Source organism: Calliphora vicina, chromosome 5 (genome assembly GCF_958450345.1).
Source record: "Calliphora vicina chromosome 5, idCalVici1.1, whole genome shotgun sequence".
NCBI lineage: Eukaryota > Metazoa > Arthropoda > Insecta > Diptera > Calliphoridae > Calliphora > Calliphora vicina.
In genome coordinates this window covers 53,914,862-53,934,389 of record NC_088784.1, presented here as the reverse complement: position 1 = coordinate 53,934,389, position 19,528 = coordinate 53,914,862, and the positions used below count along the sequence as shown (strand labels likewise).

Below are 19,528 nucleotides of genomic sequence, written 5' to 3'. Positions count from 1 at the left end.
ATACACTCAGGTCTCGTTTTATGCGATAGATGCGTTCCAAAAAAAATCGCATAAACTGAATTCGCATAAAACGATACTCTAGCTTCATATACAAATTAATGATTCGTTCCAAAATACTGAAAAACCGCATAAATTCAGATTTTAATTAAAAAATCAGAACAAAATCGCATAAAAAATCAACAAAAAAATATATTTATTTAATTTACTTACGTGCTGTTTTTCTATAGCGAACGAGTACTTCGAGTAGAAATTTAACATGTGTTTTGTTATTGTAACAAAAACAAAATACATATAAAACGTCCACTCAAAACGCTCATTCGCTATAGAAAAACAGCACATTAAACAATAAAAACCAAATACGTTAAAAAAATAAACAAAAATATAAAATTAATTCATTAAATTCAGAAAAAGTGAAAATGATGCAAAAAAAATGAGCTAACACATTTTCTAAAGAAATTCTGTAAATATGCTTGATTAATCTGAATCACTGAATAATTGTCTGCATCGGTTTGGAATTGGTTCAACGTCACTTTCATCACTTGATGATATAATCATATTGTCATCATATGGTAAAATATAATTTTCGTCACTAGAATTAATCTAGTCAATAGGGGACGAAATCAAAGAATTTTTAGGAGCTTGCTTTTTTTCTTGCAAAATAATTTGTCATTAAACTTTGCGATTTTGAATTTTTAAGTTGCTTATGCAACTCTTGATATCCGGAAAACAGTTCAAACTTGGTTTAAATTAAAAATGGTAAAAAAGCTTTAAAAAACATATAAAGTTACAAAATCTTTTAAAATTCTAAAAAAAAAAAATATTTAAAAACCGCATAAATTTGAATCCGCATAAAAAAAATCCGCATAAAACGAGACCTGAGTGTATTCTTAAAATCACTTTCACAAAATTAAATATTTTGGACTATATTTGCCATCAAAACAGTAATTGCGTCACTTCTAGAGTATCCAAAACCGAAAACCGGTCAACCGGTTTTTTCATCTTTGTAAACTCGACCGGTTTCGGTTTTTTGAGAAACCGGTTTTTGTAAGATGGTTAACCGGTTTTAATGAAATATATTTTCTAAAGCTCATTTAACCATATTTTTGAAAAACTTTGATACCATTTTTAAAAATATTGTTTTATTTTATAGAAAATTTAAGCATTTGACAATATTTCATTAACTATATAAAATAATTGCATAAAGATAGAGTCTTAAGAATCAAAAATGTTAATTTTGCGACGATTTAGTACACAATTCCTAACATATTTCTTATAAGCGTCTACAAATAAAAACAAGTAAGAAAGTATGGTCGGTCAAGCCCGACCATATAATACCCTACACTAAGTAAAAGAACAAAAAAAATGTTCTTTTAAAATTTCAATAATTTATATTTTTGAGTGATTTTCGGAAGTGGGCCTTATATGGGGGCTATGACCAATTATGGACCGATCACCATGAAATTAGGTCGTGTGATTTATGTCTATATTAAAGTTAACCATGTTGAATTTTGTGTGTTTACCAACATTTTTAAGCGATTTATGCACGTTAAAGTGATTTTCGGAAGCGGGTCTATATGGGAGCTATGACTAATTATGGACCGATCGTAACAAAATTTGGTGACATGAATTTTGTGTATATAAAACTTATTTGGAGCGGAATTTGTGGAGATACATATATAAATTAAACATTTATGACCGATAAAGTCCAATTTCGGGAGGACATTTGTATGGGGGCTAGGTGAAATAATGGACCGATTTCAGCCAGTTTCAATAGTACCAAATTTCATCGAAATATCTTCAAAATTGCGACTTGTACTCTTTTTTTTTATGCGCACAAGGTTTACATGGACAGCCAGCCAGCCAGCCGACCAGACGGACGGACGGACATCGCTTAATCGACTCAGAAAGTGATTCTAAGTCGATCGGTATACTTTAAGGTGGGTGTTAGACTAATATTTTTGGGCGTTACAAATATCTGCACAAACGCATAATACCCTCCCCACTATGGTGGTGTAGGGTATAATAAATTTAAGTAGACCTTTTTCATATTGAATAAAAATTTAATATAACCCGGATAACCGGTTTTTTAAATTTGACGGTTTTTAGTCACTTCCCAAATATTGTATACCACTACAACACTATAAAAAGAAAATTACGATACTTCCAGAAATGAGGTACCACCACAATATTGGAAAAACAAAAATACAACTCTAAGCGGAAAAAAGCCCTGTTTACAAAAATCGTTTACCAATACAACAAGATCCTGGAATTTATGAAATTTGAGATTTAAAAGCTTTTCTTTATAATTTTATACTTTTATAATAAAATATAAATTTTTAACAGTACAAGAGTTTTAAATATATTTGTAATATAATCAGGTCTGTTCTGAAATCCACGTGATTCCAAATCGTTGTTTTACCAACCGTGTGATTTGTGCCTGTTCTGAAAATCACACATTTTAGTATTTTTCGGTGTAATTTTCAATATCCGATATCATAAGGAAACATGGTCCAAAAAAAATATTGTTGCCAAATATGCATTAATATTTTTAAATTTACACAAAAGCTAAATCAGAAACAGAAAATAACAAAAATAAACTAACTATACAGCAGAAGAGGTGTCTTAAAAAATTTGTAATTTTTATGGTTTTTTTTTTTAATAAAATATCTACATAAATGATTAAATAACACATCAAATTATTCATTTAAGCAATTTATTAGAAATTTCACAGCAAAGTATTTTCAAAAATAAGCAATTGAGTTGAAATCGACAGAATTTTTGTGCGCAGAACACCTTTTTGTGATTTCAAAACGCTTTGGCAAAATGTGATTTTCAGAACAAAACCGTATAATGTAATAAAAATTCCTGTGCTACGAGTATCTTTGCATATTTTCTATGTCGAACATTTTTGAATCCAGTATTTTATATTTACGATATTGTGGCAACAGAGTAAGAGAGTGACTATTTTACGTTATCAACACAATACTATTGTGATTACATCGGAAATTTGGATAACAGTTTATTGTGGTTGTGTTGTTCAACGTAATTAAACATTGATTTTGAATAGAAATTAAAATAACTACGTCAAATTATATATTAATACTAGCTAATCCGGCAAACGTTGTTCTGCCATACAAATTATTTCTAGTGAATATTTTGGTTGTTAAATAAAAAATAGCGAATGTATTCTAAGTGAAGTTGGCATTATAGGTATTTTTGATGCCAAATGAAGAGAAATACAAACAAAATTTGTTGGCGAAAAATATTTTAAACAAGAGAGCTATATTCGGCTGTGCCGAATCTTATATACCCTTCACCAAATTATACTTTAAAATAAATTTTTTTAAATATTTTTAGGTAAACACAATTTAATTTTATAATTGTTTTTTAATTTTTTTTAAAAAAAGTTTTTTCCAAATTTTTTTAAAATTTTTTTTTTTAAATCTTTTTTTTTAGTTTTTAATTTTTTTTTTTTTGGAAAAAAAATGTATGACAAAAAAAATTTTTTGATGAAAAAAAAATTCGGGTTAAAAAATATTTTTCCCGATTTTGACCCATTGTAGGTCCAACTTACTATAGCCTTATCCATATTGTCTATATTAATGACTTAGTAATCCAGATATAGATCAAAAATAGGCCAAAAATCGAGGTTGTCCCGGTTTTTTGCTCATATCTCCGTTATTTATGGACCGATTTTGCGGATTTTAAATAGCAAACTTCTCGAAAGCATGTCTGACAGAATTATTGAAGATTTGGATCCCGAAGATATCTGGGGTCTTCAGAAAATTGATTTCAACAGACAGACAGACAGACGGACATGGCTTAATCGACTCCGCTATCTATAAGGATCCAGAATATATATACTTTATAGGGTCGGAAATGAAAAATGTAGAAATTACAAACGGAATGACAAACTTATATACCCTTCTCACGAAGGTGAAGGGTATAAAAATGGGTGGATAGGGACATCCTAATGTCCTAGCGGTATGATATATAATATTCTCGTACCTACCAAAAATATATACAAAATTTCAGAAAAATAGTTAAATATTGATATTTGGATATTGCTCATACAAAATACTAAAATCTCGGCTAAAAAACGGGTGGGTGAGGGTCGGTTGATGAAAATTTGGGGTTATAGGAATTTTATAATGCCAAATAAATAAAATGCGAAAAAAAGCTTTTAGCCAAAAAATGGTAAAAATAAATTCTGGATAGGGTCACCCTAATGACCTAGCGGTATGAAATATACTTTACGACCTATTCTCATACCTAAAATCTCGGCTAAAAAACGGGTGGGTGAGGGTCGGTTGATGAAAATTTGGGGTTATAGGAATTTTATAATGCCAAATAAATAAAATGCGAAAAAAAGCTTTTAGCCAAAAAATGGTAAAAATAAATTCTGGATAGGGTCACCCTAATGACCTAGCGGTATGAAATATACTTTACGACCTATTCTCATACCTACCAAACATACACACAAAATTTCATAAAAATCGGTTAAGCCGTTTCGGAGGAGTTCAAACACTAACATTGTGACACGAGATTTTTATATATTAGAATAATAACATTATCTTAGCTTCTAACGATATTTATTTTTTAAATTTTCCATCTTGTTCATTCCAATTGTCATTGTGCATTATTTTATTGCCATTCAAAAAGTGCACATCATCCATGAATGCATTACAATCAATACTTATTAGGAGTGAGCTCGTAAACTCATCAAATTTTACTGATAAATTTATTTAATTACGTATTACATACTACTATTATTTTATTTTATATAATTTGTTTTTTACACAAATTGTAGATAATTAACATTTGTAAAATTTATGCGGCTAATGAAGCAAAACGTAAAAATACAATAATTCCACAACGATTTAAAATTAAGTTTTCTTTATAGAATCATTAGTAAATTTCCAACACCTTTTAGAGGAATTTTGATTTTTTTTTTTACATTTAATTATTAATTAAAATTCCACATAAGTAATAAACACAAAAATTGTTTGTAATTAAACACAAATTATTCTTATTAACAGCTAAATCATATTTTCAGTTAACTACAGTGCTTTAGATATACACACAGTCTCAAAAGTGAGTAAACACCACAAATCATTTGATTTTTTTTAAGATAATAAAAATCCTGAATAATAGATTCGGTTCTAAAAAAAAAAAGATTTAAGTTGGACAATAATGATTTTCATGATCATAAAAAATCAAAGAATTCACTGGTGTTTAGTCACTTTTGAGGCTGTGTGTACATTTGTGACTTTGACCTTAGATAGTTTAAATCAAAACATTTATTATGAGATTACTTCTCAAATAATTTCTCCCTTGATTTGTCCAAAGTTTCATTCTAATCAACAAAAACTCTAAAATCATTTTAAAGTGAAATTTGATTGTAAAGTAACACTCACTTAACTATTTTAAATATGAAAGTACATATTTGTTTTTCTTTCAGTTAATCTTTCTGTATCCTCCTACTTAATTAACAAATTATGCTGTTCATACGCAAATATCTACATACTCGTAAAGTTCTAAACGATCAATAGCATTGTTGACCAACATTGCATGAGCTCTTAATTAAGTTCAATTATTTTTCTGAAAGTCAAAAGAAATCTATGATTAACGCAGATAAACAAGAAAATTTAAATACGTTTACATTTGTTTTTTTTAAATATGTTATAATTTTCTGAGTCTGAATAATATAAGATTGGCTAGATTTAAAAAAAAAATAAAACGAATATCACCTACTTTCAAAAAAAAACTTAAACGCACGATATTAACTTTGCACTAAGTGTTTAACAAATAGATTGAAAATAAGACTACCTACCATGTACTGTAAGAATCAATCCTTAACGTGCATAAATATCTTATAGATGTAGCTATCAAAATAAAATCCAGCATCTATCAGATTTTTTTAAAGAGGCCACTTAGTATTTTTGTTATAACAACATTGTGACTGAGTTCTTTTAACGGTGTTACTTTGAAACATTTCTAAATATTTGTTGTTTTACTTACGATATTTTACTAACCTTTTGACAAAATTATGCAGTGGCAGACATTTGATTAATATTACTAATTTATTTCCTCTTTCTTTATTGCAGTTGGTACTTCCGTAAAATTAAACGTATTGAGGCTGAAAAGAAATTATTACTGCCAGAAAATGAGCATGGAGCATTTTTAATTAGAGACTCTGAGAGTCGTCATAATGATTATTCACTATCGGGTAAGATATATTATTTATTTTTCTTTTTTAATAATAATTAATAAGCAATTTATATTCAAAATATGGTTGTCCAATTCACAATCTACGTTGTATCGTTGTAAGACAAAAATATTATTCAAACCATGGTACAATCAACCAGGTAGAATTATTAGGGAGAGTTTTCAATTATGTCAAATTACAGAAACGAATAAATATAAAATATATGTATATATTTTTAGGTTTGCTAATTTTTAATGATACCAATTTTATTTTTAATGGAAAAATACAGATTTTTTTTAAATGTTGAGCTGGTTTATTCTGCTCAACTTTACCGATTTTTTGTAACCCCAATTTTATCTGAAAGTCAGTTTTTTTGTGAAAATCTGCTAATATCTTTGTACATAGGTTTTTCTTCAAAAACTCGTGTTAAAAAATATTTTTTGAAATTAGTTTTTTGTCGATCCAAATTTTTAAAGAAGCCATTTCATGTTTTATGAATTTTTAGGGTTTCAAATCAGAAATTTGTACTAGTGGATCTAAAACTTGTGTGTTCAAGGAAAAAATTTGAGCTACAAGGTATCCACCTAAGACCATCGAAATATTATTTTTAAATATATGTATATTCAAATCAGTCTTATATCTATTAGTGACATATAGATATTGGTAGAATTTGTAGGTCCAAGAATATTTATATGAAATTTGCAGATGCCATTTTTTATACCCTACACCACCATAGTGGGCAGGGTATTATGCTCCAACATCCACCTTAAAGTATACCGATCGACTCACTTTCTGATTAAACGATGTTAGACCGTCCGTCTGGCTGGCTGGCTGTCCATGTAAACCTTGTGCGCAGAGTACAGGTCGCAATTTTGAAGACATTTCGATAAAATTTGGTACATATGAAACTGGAAGAAATCGGTCCATTATTTCACCTAGCCCCCACTCAAATGTCCTCCCGAAATTTGTCACCAAATTTTATTATGATCGGTCCATAATTAGTCATAGCTCCCATATAAGACCCTCTTCCGAAAATCACTTTAACGTGCTTAAATCTCCTGAAAATGTTGGTATACACATAAAATGCAACATAAATAACTTTCATATAGACATAAATAACATGACCTAATTTCATGGTGGTCGGTCCATAATTGGTCAAAGCTCCCATATTAGGCCCATTTTGAAAATCACTCACGAATATAAATTATTGAAATTTTAGAAGAAAAATGTTTTTGCTCATTTACTTAGTATAGGGTATTATATTTTCTTACTTGTATAATACTCTACATTGTTAAACACAAATCATCAGATTATTATTTAATTTGTGACTTTCGCGTTTTACTTAACAAATTCCATAGTGCAGTACTATTTTACACTAATCATAGTTGATAATACTAAATTAACGAAAAAGCAAAAATGATTTAAAAAAAACCCTACAATCAATAAAATAAAATTTTAATTTTTTTTTTAGATTCATAAATGATCAGGTGTGAAATTTGTCTTCTATATGATCGATTTTAATAAAAAAACACACGTTTTATTTTCTTTCGAAAAATTCTTTGTTAAACTTTTTTCGCTCGTTATGCATTTACTTCTAAAATGGCATATTAAATGTTGAACTATTAGAATTGAATTTATTCTGAATTGAGTTCACTTTACTATGTAATAATTCAAAAAATAATTTTAAAATATAATTTACTACGTGTATTTATACTATTTTATTGAAACATTTTCTTTTCCAATTTTTTATTTTAGTCCGTGATGGTGATACAGTGAAACATTATCGCATTCGACAACTAGACGAAGGTGGTTTCTTTATAGCAAGACGCACAACATTCAGGTACGTTTACTAAACAAAACGCTCTAGTCCTGCGGCTAGTGAGAGAGTGATATAACATTTAGTTTATTTGGTATAAATTTTCAGTAAACTGCTAAATGATATGTATATACAAAAGGTATATATTTCCGCCGCCTGTGATAACAACAAGTTAAAATAACGTATTACAAGTAGAACCGGATAATGTCCAGTCCGATATAAGTTTATGTTTATAGTTTGTCAAAGTTTGGACATTATTTTGTCATAATTTATTAATTTATCGAAGATATACAAACCAAAAAAACAGTTCGGAATAGATGTTTATAGTGCTTTTTGTTAAGATATCTTTTTTTTGTTTTCGCGAAATCTTTATTGGTTTAATGGTAAAAATAGTGTATAATCACAATGGCTGGTGTTCAAGATGAAAATATTTCAATGGGTGATCCATTTAAAGTTTTTTTTAATTTTCAATAAAACGGTTAAAATAGAATTGGATGGTGGAATAATTATTAAGAGCAATCTCTGACATTTGGCCGTGACTACACTGTAGTGGTCAATTCGGAAGGTCCAATTTTCGATAACTTTCGATCTTACGCTGTCTTCCAAGTCTTGAATCGTAGCTAGCTGGCTTATCGATGTAGACTGTGGTCTATGAGACTCAAATTTGCGGATGAATTTGGCAATAGTGGGCTCGATGATGAAAACCATATGTTGCACGATGTGCATGAAAAACTTTTCTCACAGAACGCTGATTTTCGTAATACAGCTAAATAATTTGCAGACTTTGTTCCGATACGATTCTTTCCATGATGAATTGTCAAACAATCTTCTATATATGTATATAAAAATGAAATGGTCCATGTATGTAATGGCATCACGTGAGAACGGCTGGAGCTATTTGGCTGATTTTTTTTTTAAAGAAAAAAATTCAAAAATTCCGGGTAAAACTCGGAAAACTTTAAATGAATCACTCTACTTTAGAAATGACTTATAAATTATTAATGATTGAATATTCTTATTACAGAACTCTCCAAGAACTGGTTGAACACTATTCTAAGGATTCCGATGGCCTGTGTGTTAATTTATGCAAACCATGTGTACAGGTAAGATCGTCTTACATATATATATATAAAGTCATATATATACTTTATTATGCGTACATACATACATAAATATAAACTAAATTTTTGTATTTTCATTTCATTTATTCTCGTACATACAAATATGTATTGTGAATAAAAAAAAATTATAAAATATTAAACAAAATCATCAACATTCGATATACCCTCCATCATTTTATAGAGCTGTGACAATGATTTAAATCCTAGCAAACATGTATTTTTTTATTCCTTAACATCTAATTGATCTAATTGGTGGAGGGGATATTAAACTCGATCTAATTTCACAGAAATATATTGTTTTTAATTAAATTCAATTCTTATGTTTTTATATTTATCTTATTATAAATTTATTTTACTAACCCTTAACTAACAATGTTATGTTTGTTATTATAATTATTACAATTAAAAAAAAAACTTACACGTAACAAAAAAGACCAGTCAATTTGCGGGTATATTCGAGGTAGGATTGTTGAAACATTAATAAGTATAATTGTCGTTGTAAAACTTTTCTTTTTTACTATTTGTAACCACAATCTGCAGCCACAAAATCACAATAACTTATTGTCATCCATGCATACCTCCATTACCACCAATAACACCATCAGTACCTGTAATTGTGCTAGTTGCTGTCCAAACAGCTTCCATTTCTTTAGTATCAGATCCACTATTTCAAATAAATATTTGTTGTATTACGCTTGAAAATTCCCAGATACTATTGATAAATTGCAAACTTAAAAATACTTACATATGTACCTTAAATTATAGAATGGGCTAAAAAAAGGTTTACGTTGTGGATTTTATAATTTATAAATTTATAATATTAAGACCGAATATCTCATAAACTAAACTATACAAGATAATCAATCCATTGGCTTCATAAGGTTTTTTTTACATCTCAACTACAACTTTTGAACAGATTGAAAAGGTCACTTAATTTTGTATGGAGGTAGAGTTGGTCTAATGTATATTAGGTTAAAACTTTTTGCAAATGATCGAAACAAATAATTACCCTGGTGACATATGGGCATTTCCATGTCATCGTACGTGACATTTGTACGCCTATAGAGTTGAATAGATTTTGCAAAAATAAGAGTATCTGAAAAATAATTTAGTCTTTATGTTTCATTCGAGGGTACTATATTAAAAAAAATAAGTACGTTTGAAACGTCGTTATCCAAAATATCTAGTGAAAACAGGATAAAACAAAAGTGATTTTGAGGAACATGTACAAATATGCTAAAATCTGCGAATCGTAGGATGTGTTTGTTTTATTTCAATTTCTTAAACTACACCAAATATTTATCATCGAAAGTTATTTTTGGGAATACAAAATTTAAGATTTAGTAGATTTAGTTTCTATGTGCTAAATTCCCAATTTAATTATTGATAAATAATTAAATTATTTATTGTTGGGGGATAAGCAAGCTATATTTTTCCATTACAATAGTTGCATTTTGCTTATGAAATGGTATGTTGGGTTATTTTATTTTTCATTTGTTTGTGCTTTGGCGTTTTATACCTAGGTTTAACTCTCCAATGATACTCAGTTAAACCTAGATTATATAGTAAATAAACAATAAGTGAGAAACACAATTTTTAGTTTAATCTAGGTTTAAACGAAGAATGTAGAGTATCTTTATTCCAGAAACTAGCTCTAAATAATACAATATATTAAACGTGATGTTAACATACAGTTTTTTAAAAAGTAAAAAAAAACTATAATATTTTATTTTAAAAAATTGTCCAGTTCTTTAAAGCGAATACCACATTTTTATGGTATAATATAAATGTATGGAAATTAATTTTATCTGCTTTTTTATAAATAAGAAAATACTTTAAATGAGAAATTCCCGTTTGTTTAACAAATTTATAAATTTTTTATAAAAAAATAATAACTTTGATTTGTTAGCCAAAAGTAGTTGCAGTTTTAATTGTAGAACATGGAATAATACTGTAATACATAAAAATTAGTTATCTGATAGGTCATTATCATTCAAAAGTATCGAACATACTACATCAAGTCATAATTTTATTTTCCCTCAAAACTTTGAAACGTTTACATGTTCTCAAATCATTTAAATGTACATAGAACTTAATTAATTAAACAGCACAATAGTAAAACATTAACAAACAACATTAATACTTCCTCCTCTAAATTTAGATAATAATGCTAAAGATTAATTAAAATAATGTTTGGAAATAATGAAAAAGCTTTTTACTGAATAATTTCCTTTTCCACATTTATTATATAGATTGAAAAACCTGTCACAGAAGGATTGTCACATCGAACTCGCGATCAGTGGGAAATTGATAGAACGTCTCTTAAATTCGTACGTAAATTGGGTTCTGGACAATTTGGTGAGGTATGGGAGGGTCTTTGGAATAATACCACATCGGTGGCTATAAAGACTCTTAAATCAGGTAAACTATATATTTATTACATGTATCTTAATATAATTCTTATCTTTCCACTTTTGTTTTTCGTTTCAGGCACAATGGATCCAAAAGACTTTTTAGCTGAAGCTCAAATTATGAAAAAACTCCGACACAATAAACTCATACAATTGTATGCGGTATGTACCGTTGAAGAACCAATTTATATTATAACCGAATTGATGAAGCACGGCTCTCTACTGGAATATTTACAAGGTACATTTAGATTATATATTTGTGCAAAAACATACATAAATAAGTACATAGAAATCTCCCTATTTGGATTCGTTCGTAATGCTTCACATTTTTTGACAAGTCATCCATATTGCCAATAGCATTTCAGTATTATCGAAATTAACTTTAAAATTAATTTTTTTGTTTGTTTCTTTGTTCGATTACCAAACAAAGACGAAAGCCCGCAAAAGTCCACATTCGTCCATAATCATCATTGTTTGTTGAGCTGCTTCTACTGAGAAACGAAACATACATAATAATAAATATGTATATGTTCATACATATTATGTTTGTATACATGTAATGCATACGATTGATTTATTCTGGTCTACTTGTATTTTGCTACATATCATTTCATTCATTACTCCATTGTCATGTATAATTTTGTCAGTATAATTTCATTTGTTTAGCTATTGCAGGTAAAGGTCGCAGTCTTAAAATGCCGGTGCTAATTGATATGGCTGCTCAAATAGCTGCTGGTATGGCTTATTTGGAATCCCAAAATTACATTCACAGAGATTTGGCTGCGCGAAATGTTTTAGTGGGTGATAACAATATTGTTAAAATAGCTGATTTTGGTTTGGCACGGTAAGTTTTTTTAAATCAATTCAAACCCTTCTACATTTATTATTTACTCATTGTTATTATTATATATAGGTTTTACAGATTTTTAGTTTAAAATTTGTATTTGGTTTTTTTTATTAGTTACTAGCTGTCGTGTTATTATTTTCCCAGGAACATACATATTTACAACTTCTTCTAAAACAAATCGTAATCAGAGTAATCAGAACCACTTCAAATTCTTTAATGACAGCCTTAGATCTAAATATTCCTCATCTGACAATTTTAAACAATAATCACTGATGAAAGAACTATTTGTGCAACTGTTTCTAAGAATGTTTATAGCTTCATTGCTTCCCTTGAACCAGTTCCGAGGGAGACAATTACAACCAAAAATCGTTATCTGGTTTCAGAACCGTTTCTAATAATGAGTGCTAGTTCCGCAATTATTTCAATAATCTTTTGTATAGCAGTATTTTCACTGTATAGATCTATATTTCCTATGAATATGAGAAGAATTCTGAGACATTTTCTTCCCAATTTAAGCCACAAAATCTCCAACAAATTCTTATATCGACAAAAAAAAAGGCGCCATGTCGCCAAACCCCAAATAATTTTCTTATTGCTTATCTTTGATTTATATCTGCTTCTTTACATTAATATTTTGATGAAATAACTCTCTTCCAAATATTTGCTCAAAAAAGCGTAACCACTTTTTTTAGTACAAATTTGTTTGACGTGTTTACTCTTACAAGTGTTTTGTAAGATCAAACAGCATCAAATAAAATAAAACTAAATTTTTTGTTTTGAATCATTCTAAGTAAAATGAGTTTTTGAAATAAATAAAAGATTTCAAATGTAATTTATTTAGTGGTTACGTTATCACGTGTGCTAAATTTAATTTTTTCAATTGGTTGATGTCGAAAACTTTGGTTGTTACGAGTAATTACAATACAAAGTTTTTCCTCTTGATGCCTCTTTTAATGCTTTTAAAATTATTAATATAATTATCATCGATATATTTACTTGAATCTAATTTATCTGCACTTGTATCAATCAAAACAAAGAATCAATCGATCACTAAATTTCAATTTGTTTTTTCTAAATCTTCTAAACAATATTCAATTATTGTTTAAATGAAAATGGAAGGTTTTTCCTCCAGAAATTTATATTTTTTTCAATTACAAAATCAGTATTCATCATACTATACCTTAACTTACAAACTTATAGGCGTATCATCAAGTTCGCTTAGAACTCCGCTTTTAATGTAAATTGAATAATGATATTGTGGTTTACATTTTAAGCGAGAGCACACCAGACTATGACGCTTTTATGTTAAATCTAAGTGGGAAAATAAGTGAAAGAATCACCAATGACTGCTACGAAATATTGCTTAGATAAGCGCTTACGTAATGTGTATTTTTACCGCTACAGCTTTCTGAATTTCTGTTTGTTATTTCTCAATATTAATTTGATTTTTTATTTTCTTTTTTAAAGGTGTAGACAAAAATTAATCTTGACTTCTTAATTTCTTAAAAGAATTATAAATTAGATGTGTTTTATATATAAGAATATGAAAAAAGTGTGTCATACTTTTAATGAAATAGTTTAAGAAGGGCCGTGAAGCAAAAGCCTACTATATTATGATCGAAATATTTTAATCCTATTATTGTTTTAAAGAATATTGTTTGAGTTAGAAGCTTGGTATGTTTGTCCACCATAAAAATGTTTCCGGATATTTAGTTTGTTTTTATTTAAAACTTTCATCATATTTCACTTACTTATATGACATTGATATCATTGTTTGGTCATATTTAAAACATAATTTTTACTTTTATTCTCACTTTAAAGACTAATTAAAGAAGATGAATATGAAGCCCGCGTTGGTGCTCGATTCCCCATTAAATGGACTGCTCCAGAAGCTGCAAACTATTCTAAGTTTTCCATTAAATCAGACGTCTGGAGTTTCGGCATTTTACTTACTGAATTAGTAACCTATGGACGTATTCCATATCCAGGTAAGTTTCTTCTCCAACATTACTAAAATGATTACCACAAAGTGGGAAAACAAAATGATTAATCAACAACTACGTACCTTTTCAGGCATGACGAACGCAGAAGTATTAACTCAAGTCGAGCATGGCTATCGTATGCCACAGCCGCCAAATTGCGACCAAAGGCTTTATGAGATTATGTTGGAATGCTGGCACAAAGATCCCATGAGACGACCAACATTTGAGACTCTACAGTGGAAGTTGGAGGATTTCTTTACATCAGACCAGAGTGATTACAAGGAAGCGCAAGCCTACTGATAAATGCTTTATGCTGCTTCCAAACAACAAGCACCCAAAAAATCACGAACTACTACCATAACCACGATGTCATCTCCAACAGCAATAACAAAAGCAAAACTAACTACATCACCAACTGCAATGAATAGTACAGCAACAACAGCTCTAAAGAAAACTTACAAGTGAAAGACTTATTTTCATTTTTACAACACGTATTTCATATGCAATTAATTTACTAATCTAAATGGACAATTAACTAAGACACAGTTAAATTTTATATAATTCCAAACTCTAAACTATTTTAACGGACTACCAATTAATCACCACTTAGTAAAGTTATTGAAAATAGTTACGAAGAAGATGAGAACTAAGCAAGAGTTAAAAAAAATGTTAGTATTAGTTATACATAAATAGAAATATACAAATTATGTATGGAAAACGCTTTTCGAAAACACAAATAAAACAATAAGAATTATATAAAATAGAAAATCAAAAGCGTTTATGAAAATAATAATAATAATAAGCTAAACATACACAGAGAACAAAAAAACAAACCGCGTTTAATATTTACCAATCACATATAAATGTAATAATTGTATTTAAATGAATGGCAATTTATATAATTTTGATTTAATAATCAACACACATGCATACATACATACAAACGTAGATTTAAATATTTTTTTTTATATATATACGTACATAAATAAATACATACATACAAAATAATACATATGTATACATAAAACACAAACAGACATGCCACGCCCCCTCCCATTCATAAATGTATGTAATTCGATTTTTCGTTATTGTTTTTTTTTTCAATTTTTATTTAATACATGTTCTCGTTAGGCAAACTCTTCTTTTTACATTTATTTAATAATAAATAAATAATTTACAGTAATAAGATAACAACTTTCAAATCTTTTTGTATTTTTCTTTTTATGTTTGTTTGTCTTATTAAATATATATAATAATGTATTATTTATAACTATACATAGTATACATTTATACATACATTAATAGTAATTAATTATTATTAATTAATAAATATAAATATATTTTCATTATAGAGTCACTTTTTTTTCTAATTATTATTAATATATAATATACATAAATATATACATACATAAAGCAAAATACTATATTCATATACAACATTCATCATTTATATAGTAAACGATATTCTCATATTCATTTATATATTAGCAATTTATTTAAATTTCAATTTTGATATAAAATATAAATTAAACAAAATATTAAAAACAAATAAAATCGATTAATAAAAGTGTAATCAATTCATTTTTCTATATTTGGTCATTGTATTATTATTTAGGCAATTCTAATAACAATCTTTACAAATTACACATGTTTTGGATCAATATCAACTATTAAGTTGTTGAGTTTTCTTAAGCTAATAGCGCCTGAATAAAATAACAAACCCCTAAAAGTAAAAACAATATCTTCGCAACAAACATTTAAAGGTTTTACAATAGTTTTTCTATTTATTATAACCAGGGTTTACAATTGCTACTATATTAGCCGTCAATTGCAGTAAATATACATTTTTATCAATCTGCATACTAAAAATATAGTTACTATTATAATTTTGTATAACTCTGCTAATATAAATTTGGTGTTACTATTCATATATTACTATACAAATTGCAATGTTAGTTTGCAACTTCTAGTAGCAGATACAACCAGTTGTCAACTCGTTATTGTAGCACAACAACCAAAATATATGTTCGTACTATAGCAGCATACACACTTTTTTGCCGAACTAATATTGCGCGTCAGCATTCGTTTTTGTTTTGTTGTGCTAGCAATTTTCTCTGGCAGCAATTTACATTTCTTTGGTTGCTCTGCTATGGTTGCATTGATATTTCTTGTTGTTTGGCTATTTGGATGCTGCTAGTTATTTTATTGTCAAGTATGTAATACGAAATAACGATTATTCATTAGTGTAAATATTTTTGAATCTAACTGAGATATTGACTTGATTTTTTTTTGTAAGAACAAAAATTAAAATATCTAAACAAGAAAAAAAAATGTTCGGAATAAATGTGGATCAAATCAAATTGTTCCTAATATGTATTTGCAATCCTATTAAAATTTTGATAAAAATTTTAGTTTTAGAAACTTAATAAATATGTAATATGTAATAAAATCTTTATTTATTAGCAAAACTCAATGAAATTTTCAACGTTTTTTAAATTTGTCATTCCAAATTACAAAGTGTAAAAAAACTTTACAAAAGGTCAAAAGGAATCCCACAATTCCTAAAAATTTAAGCGAAAATCCCGAAAATGGTATTTTTTACAATTTTAACCATAGGGTCTACATTTCCTTCGGGGCTGGGAAAATACTTTGGGGATAAATAGGGAACACATCAAGGTTTCTAAAGCTGCTTTCCGTTTTTTGATCCCAACTTTGGGATTTTAGAACATGGGGCCCAAAGTTGAAATTTTTATCAAATTCCGCAGGACGAAAGGGCAACATGTTCAAAAAATAGGACATGTTTTTTTTACTGAAAAACATCAAATTGTTATATGTTCTTAAAGAAAGTTTTTTTTTAATAAAAAAGAGTTAAGTCACCTTGTCATCCAAAAAACAGCAAAAATCTACTATTTTTTGAATTCTTAAATTGAAAATCGTTTATTTTTGGATCTATAATCGATATTACTCTGAAGTATTTTGTATATTACTGATAATTTAGTTGTCTAACTAACAAAAAAAATGGAGCCCGTTCGGTACAAAAGTACGACCTATATTTTTAAAAAAGCGGACCAAGGTATGGCAAAATTTTAAAATTTCAATTTTGAAATGCCTATAACTCGAAAAGTATAAGAGTTAGATAGCACACGCAAGCATATTTTTTCAAGACATAGGCGAGCGCTTTCTAAACATATAAAACTCTTTGAAATCGAATGGGAAACAAAAAAATGGGACGTGTTTAAAAATTTTGCATGTCGAAGGTACCCTATTCTGAGCCCCCATAGCGCCGCCCCTGGGGCATTTGTAGGGCCCATTTCAATAATTTAAACTCGAATACTCCTTGGCTACGCCCGCGTCAAACTTTATCCTGATCAGATCAGCCGTTTAGAAATGCCAGATTTATTTCAAAAAAATTTTGATTCTGCCCAACTGTACATTGGGTGTGTTTACTGATATGTTGTTATGCACTTATCAAGAACAGCAACTGATAGCATCAATTGCAGAAATGTCAATTGTGCTATAGCACAACTACAGAAGTGTGTATTTTTGCTAGAAAAGTTTGCCAGCACAACAAAATAAAACGAATGGAGTGCAATATTAGCACGACAAAAAAACTGTGTGTGCTACTAAAGCACGAGCATATATTTTGGTGGATATGCAATGGATTGTGTTTGCTACTAAAAATTGCAGACTAGCATTGCAATTTTAATAGTAATACGAACGAACAGTATGAATATTTATATTAGCTGATTGTGATGAAATGAGATAATTTCATATTTATTGCATAGTCAAATGTAAGAAATATGTAGCTAGAGCTGAATATCGAAACCCTGATTTTAACCAATTGAATAGATGCCAGATATTTGGGTGCAAAATCGTAAAATTTTGAGAAAAAAATTTTCATAATTACAAAAAGGATAAAATATAAGACAACCTTGAACCACACTAAAATGGATTGAGTTCTGACAATACGTTGTTGCTTCAACCATCTTGAAGTGCTGATATGACAGACTGTTGTGTTTTACATTTGTTTGTTGTTTTTAAAAAAAGTTAAATGATCAAGTGAGTTGAAATGATCGTTAAGGTTTACTGAACAATCTTCTAGTCTTGATACAACATCAACGCATTCAAATTCTTTGGTGTTAACGTATTCAATTTTGAAATCGTACATCATAACCAAAAATCGGTCCATATATACACTGACTCGAACAATTGTCCGTACCCCATACAGCTGAAAATATATTTGATTATAATTCAAAAAATACTTACCCGATTCGAATAAAGTAAATGGTTTTTAAAAGTCCAACAAGTGATTATAAAAATTGGCAATTATAAGTAAAATAAAAAAGGTTCACATTTATTTTTAACAAAAAATTAAAAATAGTTCAAAATATTAACTCAAAAAATTGTCCATACCCTATAAATAAATTTACATATCTATTTATGAAATGCATATTTGTTACGGTTACTTTTGGTTGATGAGGATTCCGTCTAGCTCATCGACCAAAAGTAACCGTAACAGAAATGGCGCCCAATCAAATGTTTAACAACTTATGATACTTTTTATTTAAAGGAACAAAATGTATCCTAAGTGTACGATGAAATACATGTAATGTCAGCAACACATGTGGCAATAGCCTAATAGAGTTTTACAATAGCCCAAAGAAATTCGTGAAATATAGTAAGATATTTTTTTATAGCCACTGTTGTACTTTTACGTTGAATAAAAGACTCTTGGTTAATTAATAATAAAACATAACTTTAATTTCATTTCTTGAGGTGTGCCTGAGTTGACTTGCTACAACTAACTGTAAAAACGGTTATAAGAATTGTACATAAAAAGACTTAAAGATAATGATGCATGCAGCGTCGTATTTCATAGTGATGCCACATTGACATGTTAATGTTGCATCATAGGGTTACCCCCTAACATCTCCCTCCTTAAGACAACTGGGGTGATCTGGAAACAGGTTCCACAGGATGTCTTCGGCTGGTTATACGCATTGGAGTGCGGTCAGGTGAAGCTGTAGGGGTTGCAAAAGTTTCCTCTTGGCATGGTGGAGTTATTTCGAATTCTGCAAGCAATATGTCCAATGGAAGATTTGATGTTCCTGATGCAGTAGTGTCAGTTTCTTCGTATCTTGGT

The 19,528-nt window shown here is 28.7% G+C and overlaps 1 protein-coding gene across 3 annotated transcripts in view; it reads left to right on the top strand.

Moving 5' to 3' along the window:
• The window catches only part of Src42A (Tyrosine-protein kinase Src42A), a 78,036-nt gene extending 62,078 nt beyond the window's left edge, over positions 1-15,958 (top strand). For 2 of the 3 annotated variants that reach the window (XM_065512475.1, XM_065512476.1), the window contains 8 exons: positions 6,108-6,229; positions 7,964-8,048; positions 9,049-9,127; positions 11,398-11,566; positions 11,636-11,794; positions 12,223-12,400; positions 14,225-14,391; positions 14,477-15,958. In XM_065512475.1, coding sequence (XP_065368547.1) covers positions 6,108-6,229; positions 7,964-8,048; positions 9,049-9,127; positions 11,398-11,566; positions 11,636-11,794; positions 12,223-12,400; positions 14,225-14,391; positions 14,477-14,685 — 1,168 coding nt within the window. In that variant the 3' untranslated portion in view covers positions 14,686-15,958. The remainder of the gene's footprint in view (positions 1-6,107; positions 6,230-7,963; positions 8,049-9,048; positions 9,128-11,397; positions 11,567-11,635; positions 11,795-12,222; positions 12,401-14,224; positions 14,392-14,476) is intronic. The other variant, XM_065512477.1, reaches the window with a different exon arrangement.
• Positions 15,959-19,528: the final 3,570 nt, after the last annotated feature.